The sequence below is a fragment of the Cydia pomonella genome, chromosome 11 (genome assembly GCF_033807575.1).
Source record: "Cydia pomonella isolate Wapato2018A chromosome 11, ilCydPomo1, whole genome shotgun sequence".
In the NCBI taxonomy this organism is placed as follows: domain Eukaryota; kingdom Metazoa; phylum Arthropoda; class Insecta; order Lepidoptera; family Tortricidae; genus Cydia; species Cydia pomonella.
The window spans coordinates 15737593-15764709 of record NC_084713.1 but is presented as its reverse complement, the minus strand read 5'-3'; the positions used below and the strand labels follow the sequence as shown (position 1 = coordinate 15764709).

The window sequence follows — 27117 nt, the reverse complement described above, 5'->3', positions numbered from 1 at the left end:
ATAATGACACACTTGCATTTAAATGTACTATATTTTAGTGAGGGACATGAAACTTCGTAAAAATTTACTATATCTGAAAAGCAGAAAAGTGATTCCAGCGGTTTTTTTATATTCATTTCCTAAAGCGGTTAAACATGGGTTGAAAGTTTGTATCGAGATCAAATGTTTTTAATACTCAGGACAAAACTTTGTTTACGGAGCACGGAGCACTTATGGGTACACTTCGGTCTAGCAAATCGGTTAAATTTATAGGTCTTTAAGAGGGACTTGGGACTCCGTAGGAAGACATTGTGACAGACGAATAATACGTAGTATCTACATATGAACCCAACTGCTATTTTTTGCTGCACAACGTTCATGAAGAAATAAAAACAACCATTATCAAAATTCACGCGAAAGAAGTCGTGAGCAACAACTTGTAATATATAATTATATATATCATTTCATAGCTGAAACTTTCCCGGCTTTTTATTTCACATTCAAATTGTCTTGCATTTTAATGTAGTGCATTAAAATACCCTTGTTGTTTAAAAAACAGTATCTTAGATGAATATACTTAGTTTGCGAATATCTAATAATACCTAAACGAAACTTTACGTCAAAGGGTATATCTAATAAAATATTATTTCAACAGAATATAAAGGTGTTTCACCTTATAATGAATCATTCGCTTTATACTTAAAATAAAGTAAATTCTCTTTGAGCTGTGGAATGGAACCTTAGAAACGGAAACATGAAACAACAAAGACTTATTTATGTTTGTCGAAATTGTTTTCGATTTTCTGCTTTTAATCGTTTGACCCGTTATATGTCAATCAGTTTAAAATACTTTAATTATTACAGTAATTCGGGAGGTGAGCTGCGAGTGTGAGAGGTGACTTATTACCATGACCAATGACCATAGTAACTCTCTCTTAAAGCATTTTAGGAATTGCAAAAAATTGAGGAGTTGTCTTATACACGTATTCATCTATGTACCTATTCATTAATTACGAATTGCAGTTTCCGGGCCTCATCAATAATAACAATAATGACTGTACAGCTAATCTAACGATCAATAGAAACGTTTATGTATTGCTCTCTATTGATATTAAAATAGCATTTGTACTCGTATACATATAAAAAATTTACTAATAAAAATAAATAAGCGTAGCTATTCTTGAGAGGTTTCTATGCTCCAGAGATCCGCCATTTGACGCGCGTGGGCGATTGGGTGTCTTCCAAAGCCGTGGATATACATATTGTACCCATAGACTACCATCCATGAACTCCGTTTTATATAGCGTATAAGAAGACCGCGTTTAAGAGGCGATGTCATCACGCATTCGTATAGAATAGTGTAGAATAATTTATGTTTTAGTTCAATATTATGAAATAAATAAACCTAAATCGTTGTGTACACAGCGGCGCTAAGAGGCTCGCGTGTCGCGTCTTAATTGTTTGCGAGACACGGTAAACAACATTTTAAGAATATTCACTCCTAAAAAACACTTTTTTCAATATTCATAAAAAAAAAGAAATAAAAAAAATAACCTTCTTCTTATTATTTAAAGGTTGATACGACACGAAATGCATTTCACGCGCAGCAAAAAGCGCAAGCCATCGGATCGTATCAAAACCAAGCTAGATTATAAAATTTAAATACTGGTCCTGGTTGTAAATGCAAACGTAGCTGAAATTTGTGATCGTGCTCTCGTGCCAGATTAGTAAAGTAACGCCAATGTGTAACAAATGTTATGTATAAATTATGCTCCATCTTGTAAGTAGGTGTGTGATCTGCGACTGTACCTCTATCTATAACTGCGTTACAGTGTATCTACTAAATGTTTTAGCTGTAATGAAGCAATTAATCACCTCCGCGCGTTGGTAATACATCAAAGTGCTGTTGTTATCTGCGCACTCAATTAGTTTTTATTTGGAAGGATTGGTACTGCAATAGGTTGTAAGCGTGTGATTAAAGGAATATTTTTTACAGATATTTGGGTATTAGGGTTTGATCTAACATTTTTAACATAAATTAAAAGTAAACTTTCGATTTTCTAGTTGAACACTATCTTATAATATAAATAAGACTACTAAATAAGACTGTAAATAAACAAATATCTGTACATGATTATAAGAGTTTTACTTCTTATTAATATATGCATGACCTTTTATAGACACATTAAGTTAGATGGGTGATATTTTTAGAAAAGGTGAAGCTAAAATACTTTTACACGTAGCACATTAAGCAAATGTTTGACATTTTAAGTTCAACGTAGAGGTAACAAATATTTCAGATTTGGTAAGCAATCGCTATACAGTATATACCTACACTTTATACCTTATTCAAAAAGCTTGTATGTTGTGGGTAATAACAATTTCAACATACACCCGAATATAAAATATTGTGTGTGTGAATATAAAAGGTGTTGCCCACGACTTCGTTCGCGTGGATTTTTATATTGGTTCATTTTTGGTACAAGCTTTTATCGCTGACTGTATTTTTCTTTCTACAGGCAACTAATACTCATCGAGACACTTCTAAAAACCCCAAACACAATTAGGTTGCATTTTTTTATCACAGAGTTCCTATGGCCTCCTCCTGTCTCTATCATCACGTCTACTCTATGGTACGATAATATTGCATTGTCACCCGACTTACATATATGTATGCAAATATTCATCTTCATCGGTAACCGGGAAGTGGTTCAAATTTAACTTGCAAGATTTGACCCGTACATACATAGGTACACTGCAAGTTAATAAAAAGCTTGTAAAAACATGTTCTCGATACAAACTTTCAACCTCAAGCTTACACGCTTATGGGAAAATTTGCCTTTTTACGAAGTTTCAAGTTTCTTATTTTAGTTTCTTTTCCAGTTTATTCTGAAAAATGTTATAAAATATATATTTACATAATCAATTACAATAGCTATATTATCAAAAAACTAAGCCTAAATTAGCCTGAGGCATTGTTCCCAGGACACTGGCCGCGTTCCCTCTCTGCACAGTGAGGCTAAGTTTTTGTGCGAAAAAAGCGCCAGCTCGTAGGTCGCCAGACACCCAGACTAGTTTAGTAGAAATTTCTTTTACTAGTTTCTTGGTGTCGGACGACCAAGGACCGAAAGTTTCAATCGCAAGTGCCGCAAATACATAATTACTTTTTAAAAATGCATATTTGCGACACTTGGCAATTTGGGCGTCGTCTGCTGCCGTCCCCGGCTTCCTGGCAGAGCGCCGGACATGAGATGGGGCCAGCGTATCAACGCATGTTACATCCCACGCCAGGGGCCGCCCCAGGAACCAAGGTACGAGCGAGCAGCCGTCGGGCCTTTTGCCATCTGCCGCTGATAAACCAACTGGCTCCAGGGTTGCTGGTATGGAGACGGTACCGAGTGCTCTGCGGATTAGGTCGTTTAGTTTTTAGTTTCTTATTTGAAAAAATATTTTTCAACCCATTGTTAGTGCCCAAAGAGAACGAACTTTCAATAACCCTGAAATTACTTTTCTTATTTTTAATATTGTGTTTTTCTACGTAGTTGCCAGCCCCTGCCTCATAAAAGATTGTGCTCGACCCCTTTTCAACACTTTAGGAGATGAATTGTCAAAAACGCGGAAGTCAGTTAGCTTGTATTTTAATAAAATATTGTACAAAATTTCAGGTTCCTAGCTTAACATAATAAAATTTGTACCCGGATCGCTTTGTTTGACATAATTATTGAAAGTCATAATGTAATGATAGTCATACAATCATTAGTCATAACTCTGAAACCGTTAACTTTTCAGGAATTTCCTTAGGTTATCCTATAGAAAAGTTAGGTTTGTTTTATGGCAATCCTGAAAAGATACGCGTGTTTGAGAAAAACCTAATTATGGCTAATGAAAATGCTGACAAATAATACATTATGACTTAAAACTTTATGGGAAACAATAGAGACCTAATTGTACCACATACAAAAAATTTACTCTGACGGACGATCAGGTATATTGAACTCGTTGTTAGCCATAGTGAGCGGAGTAGGTGCGAGCAAGATGAAACATTCAATTTTTTTTCGTTTATAATAAAAACAACACCACGCCAAATACTGGTTTTATACCTGCAGTCCTACCACCGGTCGTGCACGAACGTCAGGCCAGACTCAGTAGAAGCGCGCCAACGCACCGCGGCCCTTACGTTTCGTAATCAATAGACGGGTCCACACTGAGCGAGGAAATTTCCTCGCGCGTATGCTCGCTCTGTGTGGACCTGCCTATGTCTCGTGCTAATGACTTCCTGACAAACCCCTTTTTAACCCCCTACGGGATGAGTTATTCAAATCGCTTTTTATTTCTCTTATAAACTATGCAACTTAATGTGCAAAATTTCAACTTCCTAGCTTTTGTAGTTTCAGCGCTGCGTTGATGGTCGTGGGGGAGATATCGCATGGCCGCCGCGTTCCCCGGACTTGACCCTACTACATTATTATTTGAGGGGTAGCCTGAAACAACGAGTGTACGTAGACGTACCCGAGACAATGGAACAGCTGATAGAGAGGATTGCATTGATTGAATGATTGGATTGGAGGAAGATGTAACGCAATAAGAGAAGACCAGGAGACGAGACTTGCTACGCAGCACCTTGCAGTCCGAGCACCTGCTGTAAAGTTTTTATTGAATTCTAATTCATGAATTTGTCTTGTTTTTTCACTTTAAAGTAACACCCGCCAATATTAAAAAAGTGAACGAATATTCCTATTAAATTCTGATAATTTAAGGGAATTAAAGTAAAAAAGTAAGTAAGTAAGTAAGTAAAAGTGCGCCCGAATTATTATTTGAAAATGACTTGACCCGGACCCTCATTAAACGAGGGTCTTGTATGGACTTGTGTAACTAGTGAAATGCTCTAGTTTGCTCTATGATAATGATGTACCTACATTTTTAGAGAATATTCATTTGAAAATAAATAAAACTAACTAAATTAAATAATACTATTATGAAATGAAATAGTGTGAGACATCAGGCTGTTAAGTCATTTAATAAACTGCAAGCATTTAAATCTATTTCAAAGTATATACTCTACTATCTTAAGGCAAAAATTAAATGCTGTTTGTAAAGAGGTTGCTTTTATAGCTTGGATGAGTTATTTAATACTGATTTAGTTTAGTTACCCCCTTATTCATAAACGTGTTCTAAAGCTACGATGCCGCTGATCATCGTTTGTCCCTATCCATCATACCAATACGTCGGAAAGAGACAAATGATGATCAGCAGCATCGTAACTTTAGTACACGTTCATGAATAAGGGGGTTAATGTATAAGTAGTTCATAGATGCCTATTTGATCTCATTATGTATATAGATTTTCTAAGCACGATGGCTTTACTTTAATAGTTATACATTTGAAAACAAGCAGAAAGTTTCATAACAACAAATTAATCAAAATTTGAAAACAAGAAGACAGGAACGTAGTTTTAGGATGACTCATGCTAGACTGGACCGGTGCCGGGCCGGAGCTTCCGACCTTCGTTTTCTATGGAAGCACCACGTGATCACCGATCAGCCATCATAGAAAATGACGTGTCGGACGCCTCGGCTCGGGCCCAGCCCGGTCTAGCGTAAGTCATCTTTTATGTAGGTAATCGTTCAACTATAGTCCGTTTTTTTAACATTAGAAAGAAACTAAGCGATTTTGACGTGACTTATTAAAAAACACGTTTGAAAAATAAATATAATATAAATCATTTACGTTATTTTGCTTTCATAAATAATAGTTATTGATTTTTAAAAAAACCTTTTCAATAAAAATACATTTCAAGATTGTTTACCTATTTTCTAGTGCTAAAAATACGAACTATAGCTAGCCTTAAGAGGGGATGAACGCAAAATTATTTTATATTAAGTAAATTGTTGCTCGCTTTAATTCAGGTGGGGTCTATCAGAAAGCTTGTCTCCATTTGTGAAGCTTATGCGGCGGAACATGGGCTGCGGTATAACTCAGGCAAGAGTGAAGTACTTTTCTTTAAGTGTGATAAAGCCAGACCCGCGCGTGTTTTGCCTTTTATGCTGAACGGGTTAGAGCTTAAGGTGGTGACAAAGTTTAACTACTTAGGTCACATAGTCACTGATGAGCTGAATGACGACAATGATATAGAAAAAGAGCACAGGGCACTGGCGGTTAGAGGAAATATGATTGCTCGCAGATTTGCTCGATGCTCCGGACAGGTAAAGATAACGCTTTTTAAAGCTTACTGCCAGTCGTTTTATGCCAGCAGTCTGTGGGTGTCATATACTCGGAAGGCCGTCAATGCGTTGCGAGTCCAGTATAATAACATCTTTAGGATGCTGATGCGGTTGCCCCGATTTTGCAGTGCGTCAGGAATGTTTGCTGAAGCGCGCACGGATGGTTTTGAAGCAATCATTCGTAAAAAAGTTGACTCATTGCTCTATCGCGCCCGTAGCAGCTGCAACGGCATCCTAAAGGTGTTAACCTGTAAATTTGACTGCCCTATTTACAATAAATGGAGGACAATAATGCTTGGGCTCTAATAATTATTGATAAGTAATCTTATGTAATGCTAATTGTGTAATTTAATTCTAATTTTAATTATTTTTATTGTTATTTAATGTTCATTGTATAATTTAATTTTACTTGTTTTTATTTTAAATGTATGTAACAATTTTATGGGCTCTTGGCCTAAACGTTTTTATTATTATTATTATTTAATTGAGATAAAATGTCACTAAAATATCACATGGAAACTAGTTTTTATTTAATGTTATGTGTTATGTCAAGTCAGCTCGATAGAAAAAAAAAACACAAAATACGTCTAATTTTCATTACAAGTTGTACACCATTACATTTTATTTAGTCCTGAGTCATGGGTGTTTTCTATGTATTTAAGTAATAAAGTAAAAATAATTAATTTAAGTATTCAATCTTTTTAATTTAAGATTAGTAGTTAGTTTGTAAAAATGCATTTTTTTTTAATGAAATAAACAGATTTTTTTTTATTAATTTATATATTACATTTATCGTTGTTTGAGTACCCGCAGCACAAGCCTTCTTGAGCTTACTGTGGGGCTTAGTCAATTTGAGTAAGAATGTCGAATAATATATTTATTTATTTATATTTATTTACACCCCTTATTAAATATTTGTTGGCACAGTACATGTATTATATTTTGTAATGAAAAATACCGAAGGGGTTCGTAACAGGGCACCACACTGTAATACAGTGTAATACTTAAGTGCAACTTGCAAATTATGTGTCCTGGCTAAGAAGGGGATTATGTAATGATTTACGAGCGTACCTGCGTACAAATTAATTTATTTACTTATTTTCATGCATACCTAACTACGTGAGTTCATTCTTATGGCAGGTGTTGCGGCCCTAAAAGGTGAAAAAATTTAACTATATCAAATGTTATCATTAATTGTCTTAAATATTTGTAAGAGTGACTTTTATTTCATTTTATTGTTTGTCTATCTACTTATATTTTGAATTCAAATAGTGAGTCACGAAAAATGAGTATTTTATTGTAAAAAAAACAACTGAATATGGAAATGAATCTGCAGGGGAACACCCACATTTGAGCCATAATGAAAAATGTCGCTTGACATAATTCCGCACAATGGGTTAGTCAGCGTTTCCCTGCCCACGCATTGCTGGAACGTTGCCGAAACTATACACCAAAATTATGCGAAACATTGTTTGATCGACTCCGATTTCGTGTCGTCATCACTACAGTACATAAAAAACTAGTACCTATCATCGAAAAACATTTTCGATATAAACTTTGTGCGCCGACTTGATTTTTCTTTAAACACTTATCAAGTTGCCCGATTACTGCCTTTAGTTACTGCCTTTATGATCATATCAGCTTGATGGTACTTATCACTTTGTAATGTCACAAAATCACCTAGATGTCCTACTTGCATAAGTATGATAAATTCCAGCGTAATCGGAAACCACGAAACGGGATCTCACATTCAAGTATTGGTGCCGGTAAGAGCAGAATCGAGTTTCTAATTAAATTAATCTCCCAAGCATAGGTGCATCGTATTATAACTAAGTTGAAGTATCAAACAATAAAAGCCAATACACAAGGAAAATGCCGTGGAAACCCTCACCCTTCGAATACTGATAGCTAATGCATGCCGACCGTCAAAGTTGTAATAGCTTCGATAAAGTTACAATACATTTACAAGCAATTCGCGGGCTGAATGTGAATCAAATATGAATATAAACTCCCAGGATTTGAGCAAATTGCTAATACATTTTTTTGTTACACAAAACTAAAGTATTTTGAATCTCATGGAATTATTTTTTTTGTACAATCATAAAATATATATAATAGTAGGTACCTACATTCTAAAGTCGAAGAGTTCTTTATGCCCAAAAGTGGCTTATGTTACCTACACACACAACGTTTTGTGTCACAGCTGGGAAATAGAAATGAAAATACATGTCAATCACAATAAAATGGACAGATTTGGTGTTGTGTTGTAGCTATTTTCTTACTTTTTGACGTGAAGAGTGAAAAAATTATGTAACTTATTTCTTGTACGTATAGTCATAATTGGGATTAGTTTCAAAACATTTCAAACAGCTAACTCAAATTCTAAAGCTACTCATAATTGAATTATATGACTTGAATTATTGTCCTATGCCCCCTAGATGGGGCAGAGGGCGTCCACAGTGTGCCTTAATTTAATTACATAAGCACAAATAAATGAATTGAATTAAATAAGAATGATTAAATAAAGACTTATTAATAGCTTGATTTACAAACCAATCGAAATAATAACCTTGTGTCAACTATATGACTCGGTGTAGTGCATACTTAACTAAAAATATTGGATACTCCTGTAGGGCTAAGATGATCGGCTTTTTATCATTTGTCACCATAACTGTCACTTTCTAACAAGTATGTAAGTGCGAAAGTGACGCATGCCATGACAAGTGATAAAAATGCGACCATGATACCGCGGCTGGTATACTTATACTTATTGCGTGCAAGTCTCATAAAAATTAATTATTCAAAACCCGTTAATTTAAAATTTAAAGACCCGTAATTTTGGTCTAAGAACATATTATTATATTAGGTTATAATAATTCATTAAATGTAAATTTAAACATAAACTCAATTACGGAGAGCCAAATTATTTAAAAGGAAGAATCAGAGAGAGCTCTTTTATCTTAAAAGTAGACTTAATTTAAAAACCGCGTCCCGTTTTAATTCACATCTGAGAGAGTTCATACGCGATGAAGTTGGTGGAAATGTGCTTGATATGGGGAATGTAATTCTGTAATCTCCTGTTTAAATTGTGTCACCTGCGGCGTGCCTGCCGCTAATCAACCTCAGAAACGGCAAACGAACTTTAATAATTTGATGTTAATTTGACAATATTCACAGCATACATGATGAATTGTAATCGGTGATCAGGAACCAATTTTTCTACTTTAGTCATTGATGATGATCTTTAACTAAGGGACCAACCCTGATATCGCGAAAAAAAATTGACTCTCTCATAGAAAATATCAACATCGGACCAGCTGAACAGTACAGCCAATTTTTGGTGATTTCGGGGTTGGTTACATAGTTAAATGTAATCGCCATCGATGACGGTATAATAGTTTATTAACTATGTTGGGTACGGTGATAGTTGTACGTGATTGATTGATTGATAGGTGATTTATAACCTTAACATGCAAAATTCTATTGAGGTGACAGCTGTCACTATACCCAAGCTAAGTGAAAAATACTAGTGAGCTGGACAGCGAGTACTGACAAATTCATATTTAAAGGGATTTTTTTAAGTTCTAGTTGGGTTCGGGGTCATAACGGTGTTATGCAAAATTGCTTACAAGTTCGCTTGACGTTTGTGTCATTTTCAATAAAAAGGTACCAAATTGCTGGTTACTGTTTTCGAGATATTGCAGATTTTATAAAACAATGCAAAATTGATGAATTTTGTTTAAGTTAAATACTCGTATCAGTATCAAGTCTAGTCGTGTAGGCCGCTATATATATATATTTTTGATATTATACAATAAAGTTTAAGAAATAAATATTGAGATGGATGTTGTATCCTGCTGTATCACGTTATTACGTGGTAAACGCCATCGTTGGTAACGCGTTTGAAGCGCAAACGGCATACCCTTACAACACGTGTCTATGAGCTATAAATTGTATCCAGGACATAAAATATTTATATATTTTATGTCATATATATATATATATATATATATATATATGTATATTATAAATCTATATATGTCATATTACTCATTACTCATATTACTCGTATTACACACACCACTTACGGACATACTAAATGTAACACGAAAATTGAAAATATGAAAAAACTTTCTATTCCATTATAAACTGAATAGACTAACATAATATTGATAAAAATGCTTTTAATTAGGGAGAGAAATATTTATTCCGTAGCCTTCTCACTGCAAGTAATAATATATGGTATTCTTACATTTTTTAAAGAGAGACATGGTTTTTTCGACTTAATGCCTCAAAATGTCATCTACCAGTCAACCAAAGGGCCAAACAGCGCCTTTCTAAGTTGGATGCAGTGAGAGACTTACCTGCAGGTTGTGGTAGAACCAGAGTGAGCCAGTGACGGAGATGGCGAACCAGAGGAATAACGTGAACACAGAGATGCTGCTCAGATGCAGAGCATTGAGCACGGTTGAGAGCACCACGGCCAACGCGTGGCACAGCACGATCGGCAGCGCGCACCGGTCGATGATGTCCCACGGCACCTCCTGTAATATCAAATACGTTTATGACCACGAAAATAACTAAATAAGACTCCGACTACTAAAACATTTCTAAGGACCCGAATACTGCACTATAGCAAGGTTGAAAACGCTGATGCTGGCGTATGGCCAGTGGCCAGTGTGTCAGTTTTATCAACTGCACAGGTAAACGGAGCGTGTGTAGCATTCGACTGCGCAGTTTTCTATACAGCGACACAGGTAAGGTAAACATATTTATGGCACATTGACTGGAAATTTCTGTAAATTTCAATGTAAACTAAAATAATGCCATCAAAAATATAAATTGTAAAAAAAAAACAAGTCTCGCAACTCAGTTCTTTTACCGTAAAAAAGTAGTGAGATCCATGTAATACCAAGTTGGTTAATTTATTCAGTCCCTACCTAAGGGACCTTCTGTCTTATGTTAAATGACTTGGCCATCGCATGAAAACACAATGTTTCTCACAAGTATTAAATATTACATGAAATTCGATTGTTTAGTGCAATTGCCAAGTCAATCTATTTATTTAAAACATAAAAGATTTTTAAGATTGATATGGTCACTATAAGATGTTGTTAGGTTAGCTAATTACGTAATAGCTTATTAAGATTGAAGGTCCCTTAAGTAGGGACTGAATAAATTAACTGACTTGATATTACATGGATCTCACTACGTTTTACGGTAGAAGAACTGAGTTGCGTGACTTTGTTTTTTAACAAGTTATATTTTTGATGACATTATGTTTACATTGAAATTTACAGAAATTTCCAGTCAATGTGCCATAAATATGTTTACCTTGTCAATTCACAAGAACTGGCAGTGGCACGAATGGAACGAATGAGAGAATGAAAATATCTATGTATGTGAGAAATTAACCAACAAAATGGCGGCTCTGATTTTATACCTACCGATACAGTCATGTGTCACTCATACAATCAACGTTTCGTTCATTCCATTCATGCAAGCTTTTGTGAAACAGCCTGTATGTTGAGGTCAAATATTGCAAACTAAATTAGACCTGCTTACCGTGATTCGATTGACCGGAAACTTGACATACATAATATGTAAGTTGGGTGAAAATGCAATATTATGGTACCATCTAGCTGATCTGATGATGGACAGGAGACAGGGAGGTGGCCATAGGAACTCTGTGATAAGACGACGCAACCTAATTTTATTTTATTTGACTTTGTAAGAGTAAAATTGTCTCGATGAGTATTAGTTGCCTGTTCAAATAGTTAAAAATAGTCAGGGATAAAAGCTTGTACCAAAAATTAAATCTGTGGCAAAAAAACTAGCGCACTAAACTAGAGCAGGTAGAAGTTTTGTGTATAAAATTCTACTCGCTCTAATTTCTTTGTATTACAATTTTTAGGAACAAAAACTAGTTACTTGAATGTCAAATTTCATGTTATTTCCAAATGTCGTTTCAGAATAAGAGCGTAACTTCGATTGTATTGCGGAGGCTAGGTTTGTGTGACTCTTAAGCCGTACTCCCATCAGTAGTTAATGTATTTTTCTACTCGTCGACTGTAATAGTTGAATTACGATTTCGTATACCTAACTATAATAGCGTACTTTTGCATGTATGAGCTCCCAACTCAACTATACGATTCATTTCGATACGCTGTAGTCAACTATAAAAAACTTGACCAATCACGTGCCGCCGCGCTCCCATATAAAATACTAAAGGGGCGCGCGCAAGAGGAGTCGCGGGGTTATGTCTTTTGTACCACATTTTTTTCTATGAATTATTTAGGTTTTATAGTAAAAAAAAAGTTTTATTTTAGGTGACTCTTAGAAAAAATATGGTATACAATAGTGATATAATCAAGCTTTTAAATCTCGTACAAACTTCTATATTATGTCACGATTCCCACGATTTTTATAAAATACTATATTTTGCTACCAATAAGTGTCTTTTAATCACCAAATACAATTAAATACTTATGCGATATTAGTTAGGAACCTATAGATCGTGCAATTCACAACGAGGCACGTTGACTCGTAATGCCATGTTATTAAAGGTTAGATTTGACAAATCTGCACGTCATCGTGGACGACACCAAATATACAACTGAATCACTCCTTCCTGGGCTCGAGCAATATTAAATTTTCAAAGCAGGAAAATTTAATATTGCGCACAGTATTAATAAGATTATAAGACAAATAAATTAAAAATAACTTTTTCTGGATGTCTTTGAAGGTTAATTATTTCTAGAGTCCTGTTTTTATTTCCACGAAATATTTAGACGTACTAAGCTGAGAACTTTCTCTTAGAAATGAAACATTAGAATACAAATCTATTTTTGTCATACGATTTGTGAGACTTAGTCATTTTTTGCTAATAAATATAAGCTATTCGCTTATAAAATATGGCTTACTTCATCTCATGTCCTTTGTACTTCTATCAGTTTTAAATTAGCCCAAAGGCCTAAGCTATACGTGAAATACTTTTTTGTCGAGGATTTCCTTTGGTCAACTTCTGAATGCAGCATCAGATCACGACATATATGTATACGGTGCTCCATGAAGAAGATCCTCGAAAACAGGACCGAAACATGTCGAGAGTTTTTTCAACCTAATAGTCATGTAAGTTACCCAGGTACTAGGTACGGAAGTTAGCAAATTTTAGCTCAATCAGACACTTGAAATGGTTCATAAGATTCGCATTAAATAAATATAGGTATAAACAGTACACAAATAAACGGATTGAAGCCTAGTAAACGCGTATAAAAATCACTCCTACTCATAAAAACATGGGAACAAAGTCTTCGAGAAATAGAAACGCAATCCTACCACTTCTAAAACAGTACATACCTACTACTCCCACTCAACGAAATTATGCGACTTTCATTTGATTAAAAGTTCTTTGGAGCTTTACCTACTATAGCCCCTTTAATCTTCAATAGATAATAACGAATGCAAAGATATTCAGAAAATAACAGTTTTTTTATATACTTTAGAACTAATTTAACGAAAGCTTATTTACATAAAACTATATTCACTAATGCCGAACGGATTGCGAATCAAAAAAGCCTTTGAGAAAAGTATTTAATCAGAGATTTTAATACGTATGTATGTATGCAATAATAGTTTCAAACAAGTAAATATAAATAGTGTATATAAAACCCACAACACAAGGCTTATTAAGCTTAATGCGGGACTTGGTAAAGTGTAATAATGTCATTTATTTTTGTATATATTTTAATTTTATACGGAATTTCTTAAACTGGAACTGATTTTTCTACTTTTCGAGTGCAATAACATTCTAGATTTCTCAAACATAATTATTTGGAAAAGGACCATGATAAGCACGACCACGTTGTTCTTAGTCTTCGTTTTGAACTGTGAAACAAGAACGATACGTTTTTAACAGGTTTCTAGAAAGGTTAAGTTCACTATTTTATCAATACGATTTGCTATTTGTGCGTTTCTTTAAAAAAATGCCATTTTCTTTAATTGTGTATTTTTTTTATAAATGTTATGTTTTTTCTACTCAGAATCTCTACCTCTTCGATTTTAATGGGATAAAAAATGTCGCAGTGTTATTTTCCTACTGTGTTACCATTTCCCCATATTCTTTTTATGGTGGTAACAAATAAGAAACTTTGAAAAATGTATGGACATTTTGAGACAACTTTTTCTCCTATAAGGATGTAAAGGGCTCGCGACCCTGACTAGAAATAACACAAAAGTGGCAAAAAAAAGAAACGCACATTAATTAGTTTCAAGTCGGTGAACATCGAGAGGAAACCGGACTTAACTCAATAAGGCCTGGTTTCCACAGTGAGTTAATAGGTCAGATGCTAGTTGCTTTCATCATAAACTAGTACGAGTCCCTGCGCTATTTGATTTAATTGGGTTGCTAAGCGAAACCCAGTTTCTTTATTTAGGTTCAGAAAAGTGGCAAATAAGCACAAAGACGTACCTTAGCTTAGTGCCAGTGTCCGGATAATTTTCTAGCTCAACATCTTTTGTCTTTCCACTCTTCCCAAGTAAATTCACAAACAAATTACTAACTACATAGCCTTGCGCTGAAGGTCACTGACACTTCCTACTTTGCGAGTGCTTTAATTACTTCCAAACTTCGTGTGGCACTTCGGCATGGGACAAGTTCGTGAGATTGGACGATTGTGTCGATGAAGTTACTGCGCGGCAAATCTTGCTGAATAAACTCGAATAAACTTCGCTCGAGTCGAGGGAAGCGTTTATCACGTCATAATTACCATACTTAGGCACATTCGACATTAACGCAAAGGCACTGATTTATGCTTTATGCTTCTTTTTTATACGACTTCAAACTTGGAGAGGCAAGTTGATAAACATTGTATGTAAAATTTGAGCTCCGGGGAGGGAAGCTGCCCCGCTCTGCTTCTACCTGCCTACGCCCGCTAAATACTGCCTACTTTAGCTTTCGTTGTAACTGTCGTCTGACGCAATTTAACTCAGAAAATCAGCTCTATTCGAGGTGTGCTGGCATCTTCCTACTTCTACGTACCTGGGATTGAGACTGAGAGCCTTTGATGAGTGAGCCGCGGCGCACCGAGGGCCGGCGGTGCATAGACGGCGCCGTGAGCGACGCGCGCCTCGTCACGTCACCCGCCACCATGCTGCTGGCTCTACCACGTCACTCTGCAAATAAAGAGGAAAATATAATAAATATACATTACTTTTTCATGGTGTCAACAGCCTTTTTTAAGGATCATAATTTCAATAGGACTACGTTAAAGAAATATATAGAGCGCTCAAATAGCTTGATACTAAATGGTAAAAAGAAGTGACGTCAAGGGATTGCAACAGTCCTACTAATAGTATGGAATTAACATAAACATGCATGTGTTTTTGTCTATATTTATAGAAGAGAGATATTAGGTAGAAAAAATATTTTACAAGCACTTAACTGTAGGGGCAAGTTTTTTTTTGTTTTAATATCCATTTGTAATGTCTGACATACGAGCTAGATTTGTCAGTATAAGTATACCTATCAAAAAGATGAACAGTTGTGTCAAGATCCTAAGAAATTAGGGCGTTGTTATTTCTGACCGATATTTACCCGCCCTTCACCTAAATATTACGTCTCATGTACCTAATGGTTATTATGGTTTAATGTGCCCTGCGTATTAGTACAATATTCATAATAAATTTTCTTGACAGCTTAAATATTCTTTCATTTTAGTTTGTATAAAATGCTTTTAAATATATTATGTCAACTACTCTACTTTGTATATTTCTGAGTAACCACTCTGCTATATATAAAAACACTCTGCGCATCGTGTTTTTATCGACTTTCGTTGACAATTGGCCCAAACCTCCCTTACTGCACAATGATCTATTACATTATTCCACAATTCCGCTCGTCTCTGGAGAGACGTCTGCGATGGATATAGGAATGCGACGTTGCTTTGTTGTAGTTTCAAATAAAGCTCTGCAGTTATTAAGCGGTTTTTTGATCTCGCAAAGAAACTTCATTGCTTGATAAAGCTTTATATTCAAGTGAACGGTATTTATTTCGGCTGGAGTTTCCTTTATTATGTACAGATTTATTTTTAGGTGAATCCGAAAGAAGATATAATGGTCTTCAAAAAGGCTATAAGAAAGATGGTTAATTTATATTTCATTTTCAAGAATGTAGTAAGAGAACAAAGAATGAGGTAAATATTAGTACCTCCGTTATTTTATCGAGTGAGTAAATAAATCTTGAGAACAAAACATTTTATATTGAATAAATATAGTAGCTAACTAGAATGAATATGAGACAGGATAATTAATTAAAAATATATTGTTGGGATAATGTTAAGAGTACTCTCTGTTAGCATGAAACAAATAAAATAAAAACATATCTATTTATCACTGAAAAATCACTCTCTCTCACTCTCAGCGTAGCGTTGCATCCTCAGCTACTCTGCTTCGGAGCTCAGCATTCTACCGAAGTATTTTTTAGATATTTGTGTGCATAATTTTTTGCCTTTTTTCAGTTTTTATATCGAAAACGGTACGTCCGACGGAAATCTTGTACTAATTATTATGAAAATTGATACCTGAGGATCCGAAAGATACTTTAATATGAATTCGTCGTCAAAGTTGTAAAATATGGCAGCCATTTAGAATTTCTTTATTTTTGGTATGATCATAATAAAATCCGAAAACATTGTAGTGACATTGTAATTAATGGTGGGTTCCTTCTACATCGAATGGTTTGGCAATCCAAGGGAACATTTATCTCCTAAGACTCTCAAAATTTATGTACACCTCCTGGGATTTCGCAAACTCGGATTACACGCATTTAAGACCAAGTGAAGGCATTAAAACGATTTCCAGCTTGCTGGGAATTGATTCTTCAAAACGGTTTTTATGGATCTAATTTGATTAACCTATTAGGTAATATATCCTTTGAATTGATCACAAACAAGTCGTTTGTATTAGAGCCGATGTTAGTTAGACATTCATAAGTAGGCTTAAGCATTGTGATAAGGCTAAACTGAAAAATAAAAGGTTTTTATTTTAATTTTACCGAGGTCAACAATGAACGTTTCCAGAACATTAGTCGTCATAGGAAAAACAATATTATCTCGCTCTCCCTGCGGATTGCAATGCCCTGCCTTTTGAAGGCCGCGGTGTAATCTCCTTAATATCAAGACCGGGCTGTTTGCAATCGATTACTGAGCAAGGGAGAGCTATTGCCTCGGGCCAATAAGCTCCCACCATAAAATGTATTCGTGAAGGTATGTTTTTTTTGGTTTGTGTTCATTTTCACGCAGATTTTTTAAAAATAACGCAGCTATTTCTTACGATAAACATTTTGACGTATGTGCGTAAGGTATGCACGAGTTCCATAATGAGTAATAAGTATATTTTTCAAAAGACTCAAGAATCAAAACTAAAGTTCAAGATCAAGTTCATATCAAATCTACTTACAATGGGTCGGATGAGGTGGACGCTAGCCTGCTCTTGTTAACAATAAGAATAATAAATAATAAAGCTCAGTAATTCACGACCTCGCGTTACACTGAGTGAGATTTAAGACAATTGTATGAATTTTTAACCCGACTTCGGCAAAGAAAGTAACAGTAATTAATTGTAGCAGTTATAATATGTGGCTGTGGATATGTTTGTATCCTTTTGTGTGTTCTACCGGAGCGTCGGCTACTACATTATCAAATTTTGATGAGAGATGTGACAATTAGTTCATTTTGTGGGCTGAGTGATAAGCATACAGATGTCTTCACGACGTTTTCCTTGACAGAATAGCAATTAGTAATAAATATATGCCAACAAAATCCATTTCATGCCAAAAATACCTGATATCATTTTGGAAAAGAGTTGATACTCTTCAAACTACTGTATCGATTTCTATGAAACATTGCTAAGAATCACCGCAGGAAAACCCGCCATTATGCATCGAAATCGGCGCATCCGTTGGAGAGCTACGATGCCACAGACAGAGAGACAGGCAGAAATAACACAGACAGACAGACAGATAGACAGACAGATATTGGCGTTGAACATATAACACTCCTCTTTTTGCGTCGGGGGTTAATGACATTTCGTAAGTGGATAGATTCGAACCAAGCTATTAACTAGAGAAACCTTGCAATGATAAAGTGTCAACATAAACGTCAATATTCTATGAAAATATGACGATTATACTGGCACTTCCTCACTTTGCCACCTCATAGATAGAATTAGCTTAGACAGACTTATAATTCCGAGAAGTTCATTAATAAGCGCCACAGTTCGAACCCCCTACCTCCGATATAGAAGCCGTGCTCTTTACCGCTCGGCTAAGAATGCATGTATTCTACACATGACTATTTACTAATCCTGACTCATTTTTAGAACGTAAACAACTTTACCCTTTAAGACAAATTTGATGAACGATATACCCGCAGAAATAACAACATCCTAAAGCACTGTCAAAGTAAATATTCCAACAACGTGATATGCATATTTACACAGAAGCACGATTTTAACTAAATCCCGTATAAAAATTCACGAGTTTATGAATAATGATGAGAGTCGCATATCGACAGGTAAAACTTTGAAAGAGGTAACCTACATCAAGCTATAATAATGAAATCAAGTTATACCCTATTTTAAACGAAAATTATAACAATGGTATTTGGTAACCGAGCGTTGCGTATGCAAACCACCACACCTGTATAAACCACTAATATGAAGTAGTTTGGTAATTCAGTGCTCATGAAACCGGCCAAGAGTATGTCGCGGGGTGTGTATTGCCTAATATAATTATACAAAAAAAAAACTATTATACATTAAATTTATATAATAAATTAAAATTTGTTTTTTTTTTAATTTGTTATAATGCCATGTTATATTGCTATGATGTAATTTTTATTATACGTTTCTGTTGTTATATTGTTATTTCCTCTAAATTGTCCTTGATACATTGTAATATAGTTTTTAAGTTGTATATATACATGTTTTATAATGACTTTTGTTATATGATATTTTTGTATAACATAATAATCCATACAATTTTATCAAGTATAAATACATATATTTTATAACATCTATTGTAATATTTCATTTAATGATAACGAAAAGTTCTATCTGCACAATTTTTTAACGAGTAGGACCTGATGTTCATTTTCTTCATGTTTTCAGTTCAAACCTTACCTAATCCACTTTTTTCTTGGTATTTTATTCTACGGGGATCAAAGTTCTAACCTAACCTTACCCTCCTTTTGCTAGGTAGTTATTCGTTTGTGCGGAGTCGCAGTTCCAACCTAACCTAACCCATTTATGTCATGCAACTAATTATGCCACACAAATAATTGTGTGATATCACTTGTTAGAACAAATAATATGCTTTAGAGTATGTAATAATTATGGCAACTTGGTCTTTGACTAAAGCTCAGAAGTCCAAACTCGGAGTTTGCCAACGAGCTATGGAGCGTAGCATATTAGGTGTCAAATTGGTGGATCGAGTCCGGAACACCACGCTGCGCTCCAAGACACAAATCATCGATGTAGCTCGGAAAGCGGCCAAGCTAAAATGGGATTGGGCTGGTCACGTCTGCCGAGTGCCGATTGAGTTGTGGGGCAAAGTCACTACAGAGTGGGAGCCCGAAAACTCGAATCGAGGATCTGGCAGACCTCACCGGCGATGGCGGGATGAACTGGACTCCTTCTTGAAGGAGTGGCCAGACATAGCACTCGACAGAGATCAGTGGAGAGATTGGGGGGAGGCCTTTGCCCAGCAGTGGGACACGACAGGCTCCAAATAATAATAATAATAATAATTTTAGATGAAGTGTAAAAATACATGATGACCATTATACCAATTATAACATAATCTATGCCGTTAATTAGGTATTACGGTAAGTATTATGCCATTTATTACGTTATTCGAAATAACGATATATCAAACTATAATATATGAACATTAATTATATAAAATGGAGTGCACCCTATGTCAGGCCATGCTCAGTGTAGGTTTTTGTATGGTCAAAAAATACTTTTTGCAAAAACTCCAAACAGCTGGACCGATCAGATTTGCTATAGATTTCCTTGAAAGTCTGTACTAGGTTTTACTTTCACGATTTCTTGGACCCATGGTTCAAAAGATATGAAAGACCTATCCAACGACACCCAACACTATAGGGTTGAAGTGACAAAAAATAATACATCCCCACTTTTCGTGTAGTGGCTTGGCTCCCATAAAAAAATAGTTTTTTAGTTTTAATTTTACGACTTTGTTGACGTTACTGATTTATACATCTACATATAAACAAATATGACAAATTTTGCTAAAATTATTTTCCATTTCTGCACTTTATGTAGCTGTATTGTTTGCTAATACTTTGCGGCAAATGTTTCAGTAGCACTGTTTTTTTATACGTATTTACTTGATTAAGATAATATAAACGGCTTTTAAGAAAAAACATTTTTTTTTATATTTTTTAGAATTGATTTACACTATCTATAAAATAATCTTGGCCGCCTAAATCGTGCGTATCGACTTTAGTGCACCATCTTAAACCCTAGAGAGTCTCAAAAGCTACCTAATTAATGCACTACATAATGGTGTTAAGTGTAACAAAAAACACGGCACAAATATAAATAACCTTTCACCTGACGATATGACGTAATTTATTATTGTAGTGGATCCCTGGGCGGCCGGTGCGGTTCGCAAATAGAAAGTGCACAGTCGCGATGTAAATGTCGCGCGGTGACCGCCCGGACGCGGTTATTTCTGGAATACACGCTGCGACCGACCTAAAAATTCTATCATTAACCGTTTATGAATTGATTGATGTTCTTTTAAAAATATATAGTCAAACCAAGCTAACTTTGCAGTGATTCTGACAGCACAGACTGTTCAAGTGTTATTTTAAAAGTCAAACTTCTATGAAATTATGACGTTTAAAATAACACTTGGATAGTCTGTACTGTCAAAATAGTTGCCGAGTTAGCTTGGTCTGACTCTAATTGCACTATTTCTCAATTGTAATCATGGTCGTATTTTAGTACAAACGCACACGCACCCACAACGAATTTCAACTTTATTTATGCACTTTACCTACGAGTACGGATTTGTTTTAATTTTATTTATTTACACGTAATCGGGTATCCGTTACGAACCAATAATACATTTTTCACCACACCAGCTCGTAATGGCTCTTTATTAAAAAAAAGCAAAGTGTAACATGGTAAACCTGCATGGTGAAGCCTCCGCGCATTGGCCGGTGATAAAAAGAAATATGCCCTTTTCGCTCGTATTTTCTTTTCTCTGGCGAATTGCTTGCAACATTCGAAGCCATATTCGTTCGATTCCGAGTTACCTCAAGATCTACGGACGTCAAGGCCAGTGACTATCCTTTACTTACATACGGCTCACGTACTGACTAAGTTTTATTTATTTTTATTATTACATTATTTTTACCTCTTAAGCTAAAAACACCCTAGTTTTCATTTACCGCTTTAGTTCGCCGGCTACAAAAATTGCACTTTGTTCAAATGAGTGGCAAAGATTTATAGTTGTTTCCTCTTGTAAATAAGTAAACACTTTATTGTACGAGTAAAAAGAAATATTGATTACATCAGATATTTGTATCACAGCTAGTGTTTTCCTCACGTTGGTGTGTTAAAAATATAGTGTTTTACTTTGTGGCCAAGTTTGTTTAACTCTAGTGCCTTGAAACTCTCGCTTAAATTCGCTAAAATTCTTCGACATTAAATTTTTTGGAATCTTGTGCTTACCCGGATATCAATAATAGATTAACTTGAGGGTGTAAGCAACAACTTTACCCCCTTCTACAAAATTAAATAACTATGTAGTATTAATTGTTTATACGTAACTATGGACGTTACTAACAAATCCTTATTCACCTTTCATGTTGATGCGACGGCGGTAGCGGCATATTTTGAATATTTAATAGTACATTATTGCAGAGGCCGGGAAAAGGCAATTCGTGGATGAGATTAGATTTTGTCGAACGATGCAAAGCCGACAAAGAAGACGAATGCCCGAAAAGCTACTCTTGTCGAAGCTTATAATATAGTGCTTTGCTCCAAACAAGCGAAGAAATACGTAAAATCAATTATTTAAGCATTCAGCATCGCCCGAATTTAACCTTTCTTTTTACATCAAAAACAATTTCCCTCCTCAATTTTTATAACTTTAAGCCACAACTCATACTGCCATGTTTATTCAAGATAAAAATAATAATTGGACGTAGTTTAGAAAACAAAAATACAACGGGTTGCACTCCGGGAGTGCCGCCGGCAGAAGTGAAAACTTGAATATTATAGTTGTGGTTTTTTTTTGGAATGGTTAGGGAATAATTTTGCACGAATTGCTTTAATTATCAGTATAAAAGTACTATCATTTATGTGATAAAATACAATATTCATTTATCGCTATCGTACACAAACATGACAATTTATATTACATTAAAAAATTTACACTTCAGAACTATTACAATTATTTAACATTAAAAAGTTTACTTCTCAGAAAAATCAACTTCCATCCATATCAGAGGGCCTACCGCGAAACACGTTCGTCGTGTTGCCTCCCTGTTACACTTACGTATGAATTTACAGGTGCGACAGAGAGACAACACGTCGAACGTGGTTCGCGGTAGGCCCTCAGGTCACGCGCCCGTCTTACGAATTTTCAATCTGACGAATCTGTACGTCACGTGACTTGTCGCGAGATTAACATTTTTTCCCAATCACAAACAGTGCACAGCGCCGCTAAAGAAGTTTTCACTTCAAAAAATTCTATCCACAAAATAACCAAAATTCAATATATCAGAGAGGTCTTTAAGGTGTGTATGTGTGTACTTATTTTCAATCAGGCAAAAGACGCCCAGTTTACACTGTGTTTTCCTATTTTAATCACCATGGGATACCATCCCACTTGTATGACTGGTTAAAAGATATATGAATCCATAACACTTGAAACCATATAGTAGTATTCGATCAATAACGGAACACCGTGTGAATCATATTTTATTTTATTTTTATATTATTTATTTACACTTTTTGGCCTTAATATTATCAACGAAATGGATGCAATCCACTTTAATCCTTTTAAGGTAGATCATTGATCTCCCTATCTCACTTTGTCATAGGTATAGCTTGAAACGGAGTGCGTATAATACTTTACTTTGTAGTGTGGACTTTAATAAATACGGCGGCTTTAATAAATATTCTGTTAGCATTGATTTTTCTCAGTTAATATGTACCTACATGATTGTTAGGGTTCCGTACCCAAAGGGTAAAACGACCCTATTACTAATATTCAGCTGTCCGTACGTCCGTCCGTCCGTCCGTCCGTCCGTCCGTCTGTCACCTGGCTGTATGTCATGAACCGTGATAGCTAGACAGTTGAAATTTTCACAGATGATGTATTTCTGTTGCCACTATAACGACAAATACTAAAAAGTACGGAACCCTCGGTGGGCGAGTCCGACTCGCACTTGTCCGGTTTTATTTTTAAAGTTAAAAAACAGTAAGTAGTGGATTTTCTGAACTTCTCATCCACTAAAACAGTACAATCATGTTTTCTTAATGCAGTGAAACTTGTTTAACTGGGACCTGGATAAAGTGGGAAACCTCTATAGTTGGAACTTATGGTGCCGCCCCGACCCTTTAGTACTGAAACCTCTGCTAGTGAGATAAAACAAACCGCTTTACTGAGACTAAATTGTTTTTTTTTTGTTTTGTTCTGGATTATTATAGGAATTTACCTCTGTATATGAGATAACGTATGACCTCTACGACTTCTTTAGCTTGGACTTTATTGCCGATCATTTTCCGTACTTTTACTAACTCTTAGTTTATCCACAAATTCCGCATTCGGTTAAATGTGTCTAAACGATTCCACATTTTATTTAGTTCATTTAAGTTGTTAACACTATCGAAACGAAAGCTAAAATTTTGGATCAGTAACACGAAACAAAGAAAGTTCTAAGACGCAATGAAGTCCGTATCAAGTTTAATTCAACAAAATCTATCGTAGGCGTTTTCTATCATCGACTGGTATCTTGGCTAGGTCCCTTGGCTAGGTGATCTCAATAAAATCAGTGTACATTATTAACAGATTTAGAAAAAGTAGGTTGTCATGTCAACTTATTTATTTATTGATATAATCTTGATTGCACAATAAGTCACTCTACCAGTCAACCAACTTCACTTTATGTTTTAATTTTTTTGTGAAGGCGAGATGCACTCAAGCCAATTTGATTATACAGTAGTCATATACATCATTTATAATCTATTATCATCGGACAAAAGCTGTATAATTCACTCCCGATTACATTAAGGGACTAGATGTTACTCAATTAAAAAAAAATGCATGATACTCAATTGATGAGCTTATGTGTATAACATTAACCAAAGATCATTGACCCAACACCGTGTGAAACGATTATATTTAACGAGCCTATATCCTTAGTGTCTCACTTTTGGGCAAAGGCCTCCCTCCTAGACTTCCAATCTTCCCGATTAACTGCAGCATCCGTCTAGTTGCTGAGAAATGCGTCCAGGTCGTCCCGCCATCTCCTCTTAGGCCGACCATGCCAGCGTTTACGTTGTGGCACCCACTCCGTGGCTAGTTTAGCCCACCTCTGTGGGTGCATACGTCGTACATGGCCTGCCCAGTCCCACTTCAGCCTGGCAGCCTTAACCCCAACGTCATCAACGTCATCGTCGATGCCTGTTTTGGTGCGCAACGTAGTGTTTCGGATCCGGTCAATCCTTTTCACCCCAAGCATGTTGCGCTCCATGGCCCTTTGGCAAACCCTCTTCAAACCTTTTTAGAAAATTATTATTGTTTTTCATTATTGATTTCTTTAGTTGAATCTATAATTATTACTTGTAGCTTTGTATTTTATTTTACTTGTAAAATGTACTTCTATTTTACTAATAAAAATCTGTATTCTGTATTTCAATTATGTTATGATTTATACATAGGTGAATCAATTTTTTTTGTTTTGTTATCCTGTCCTGTTGTCCAAGGGACAACGGTGGCACAGTTTGTTTGAAGAGACGTTGTATGCCGTTCTATTAACATGCTTAGTAGGGGGTCCATTATGGACATTGGTTATAACTACCACAAAAACGCAAGTTTAATACATTTAAGTACCATAAAATCAGTACTTCAATGAACTTTTGTCTCCTGGACAACTAATCGTAACCATGGCAACGAGTGACGCTAAAAAGTTGTTTCTCCCAAATACGAAAGTTGAATTGGATTTACCTCTATTCCAATAACATCAATGGAAGTCGGTTGTGTTATGTTTTTATTTCAGTTATTGTTTGTCTTTAAATGATTTGAAGGTATTGTTCCGATTATTGCCCGGGCTGAAACAAATCCAATAAGAGTAATGGAAGGTGGTGGTGATATATTTTTAATTCTGTTGTTGTTATGTCTATAAATAATGTGCAGGTAATATTTTATTATTTCCTGGGCCGAATAAATTCCAATAAGGTCAATGGAATGTGGTGGTGATTTATTTACTGCTGTGGCGTTGATGCCGCCGGTGTATAGATCGTGTCATTCACGAAGACGCGTGCGTTTACACATATTGTCATGATATTAAAGGTTAGATTGATCTGATCTATATTTGTCAATTTCCTTGATAAAATGAGTGACGGATTGGACGTCATGAGCGCGGCAGTAATGCGGCGGCTGAGAACTGGAAGTATGCAGATATCCATGAGCCTACGTTTCATAAGAAGATTAAATTATATAATAATTTACAAACACGAATTTATACAGACGCAGCAAAGAGATTGCTGATATTATTAACCGGTGTGAAGTTAGCGGCCAAAAGTTGGCGGCCAAATGTTGGCACCAATCTGCCGCCAACATTTGGCCGCTAACTTCACACTAAAATTAACCTACCAAATTAAGAAGTCCATATAAAATCTCACGATACATAACACAAATGCTGGAACGTTACGTTACAGCAGTGTCTCGTTATATTAGGGCATTTGGCCTTAAAGAAAATAATTGAAGATCATTATTATATATTTTTTTTCTACAAAACGTATAGATCGATGATTATGGTCACTCTATATGTGTCTAATTAGGCATCTAGTAGGCTATTAAATACAGCTTTTAGAACAACAGTACCTAGTTCAATTTAGACGTTACGAATCAAGAGCCGAAATTTTTCTAAAAATTTGTGGAGAACTATTTAAGATTTCATATTGTTCACCTACCTTCTAGACCAAAGATTGAGGTTGCACGATAACCATCTAAAAGGTTATCCAAAGCAGGTTTTAGTAGAGCTGTACCTCGTTTAGTTTGGCCGTTATCACTCAGCAGTCGAACATTTCTGAACTTGTAGAGGACTATTTAAGTTTTTTTTTTTCACCAAATTTATAGACCGATGATTGGGGTCGCACTATATACGAGTAATAGAGCATATAAGAGGGTATTCAAAGCAGCTTTTAGTAGTGCTGTACCTCGTTTAGTTTGGAAGTTATACTATCAGCCAAAATATTTCTAAAACGTTTGAGGAAAACTATTAAAGAATTCATTTTTTTCACCTAATTTCTAGATCGATGATTGGGGTTGCACTATATAAATGTCATTAGGCATCTTAAAGGAGATGCAAAGCAGTTGTTAGTAGAGCTGTACCTCGTTTAGTCTGGACGTTATTACTAAGCAGTCGTATATTTCTAAAAGGCTTTGAGGAAAACTATTAAAGATTTCTTTTTTTTTTTCACCTAACTTCTAGATCGATCATTGTGGTTGCACTATAAACGTCTTATTAAGCATCTAAAAGGCTATGCAAAACACGTTTAAGTAGAGCTGTACCTTGTTTAGTTTGGACGTTATGACTCAGCAGTCGAATAATTCTGAACTCGTAGAGAACTATTTAAGATTTAATTTTTT

The 27117-nt window shown here is 35.4% G+C and overlaps 1 protein-coding gene across 1 annotated transcript in view; it reads right to left on the bottom strand.

The window, feature by feature from the left end:
* LOC133522976 (D-beta-hydroxybutyrate dehydrogenase, mitochondrial) overlaps window positions 1-27117 on the bottom strand; it is a 118517-nt gene that overhangs the window by 55968 nt on the left and 35432 nt on the right. Inside the window, exons 2-3 of the mRNA XM_061858478.1 lie at window positions 15241-15374; window positions 10565-10744 (exon numbers count right to left, since the gene is read on the bottom strand). Of these exons, the coding sequence (XP_061714462.1) occupies window positions 10565-10744; window positions 15241-15351 (291 nt within the window). The 5' untranslated portion in view covers window positions 15352-15374. The remainder of the gene's footprint in view (window positions 1-10564; window positions 10745-15240; window positions 15375-27117) is intronic.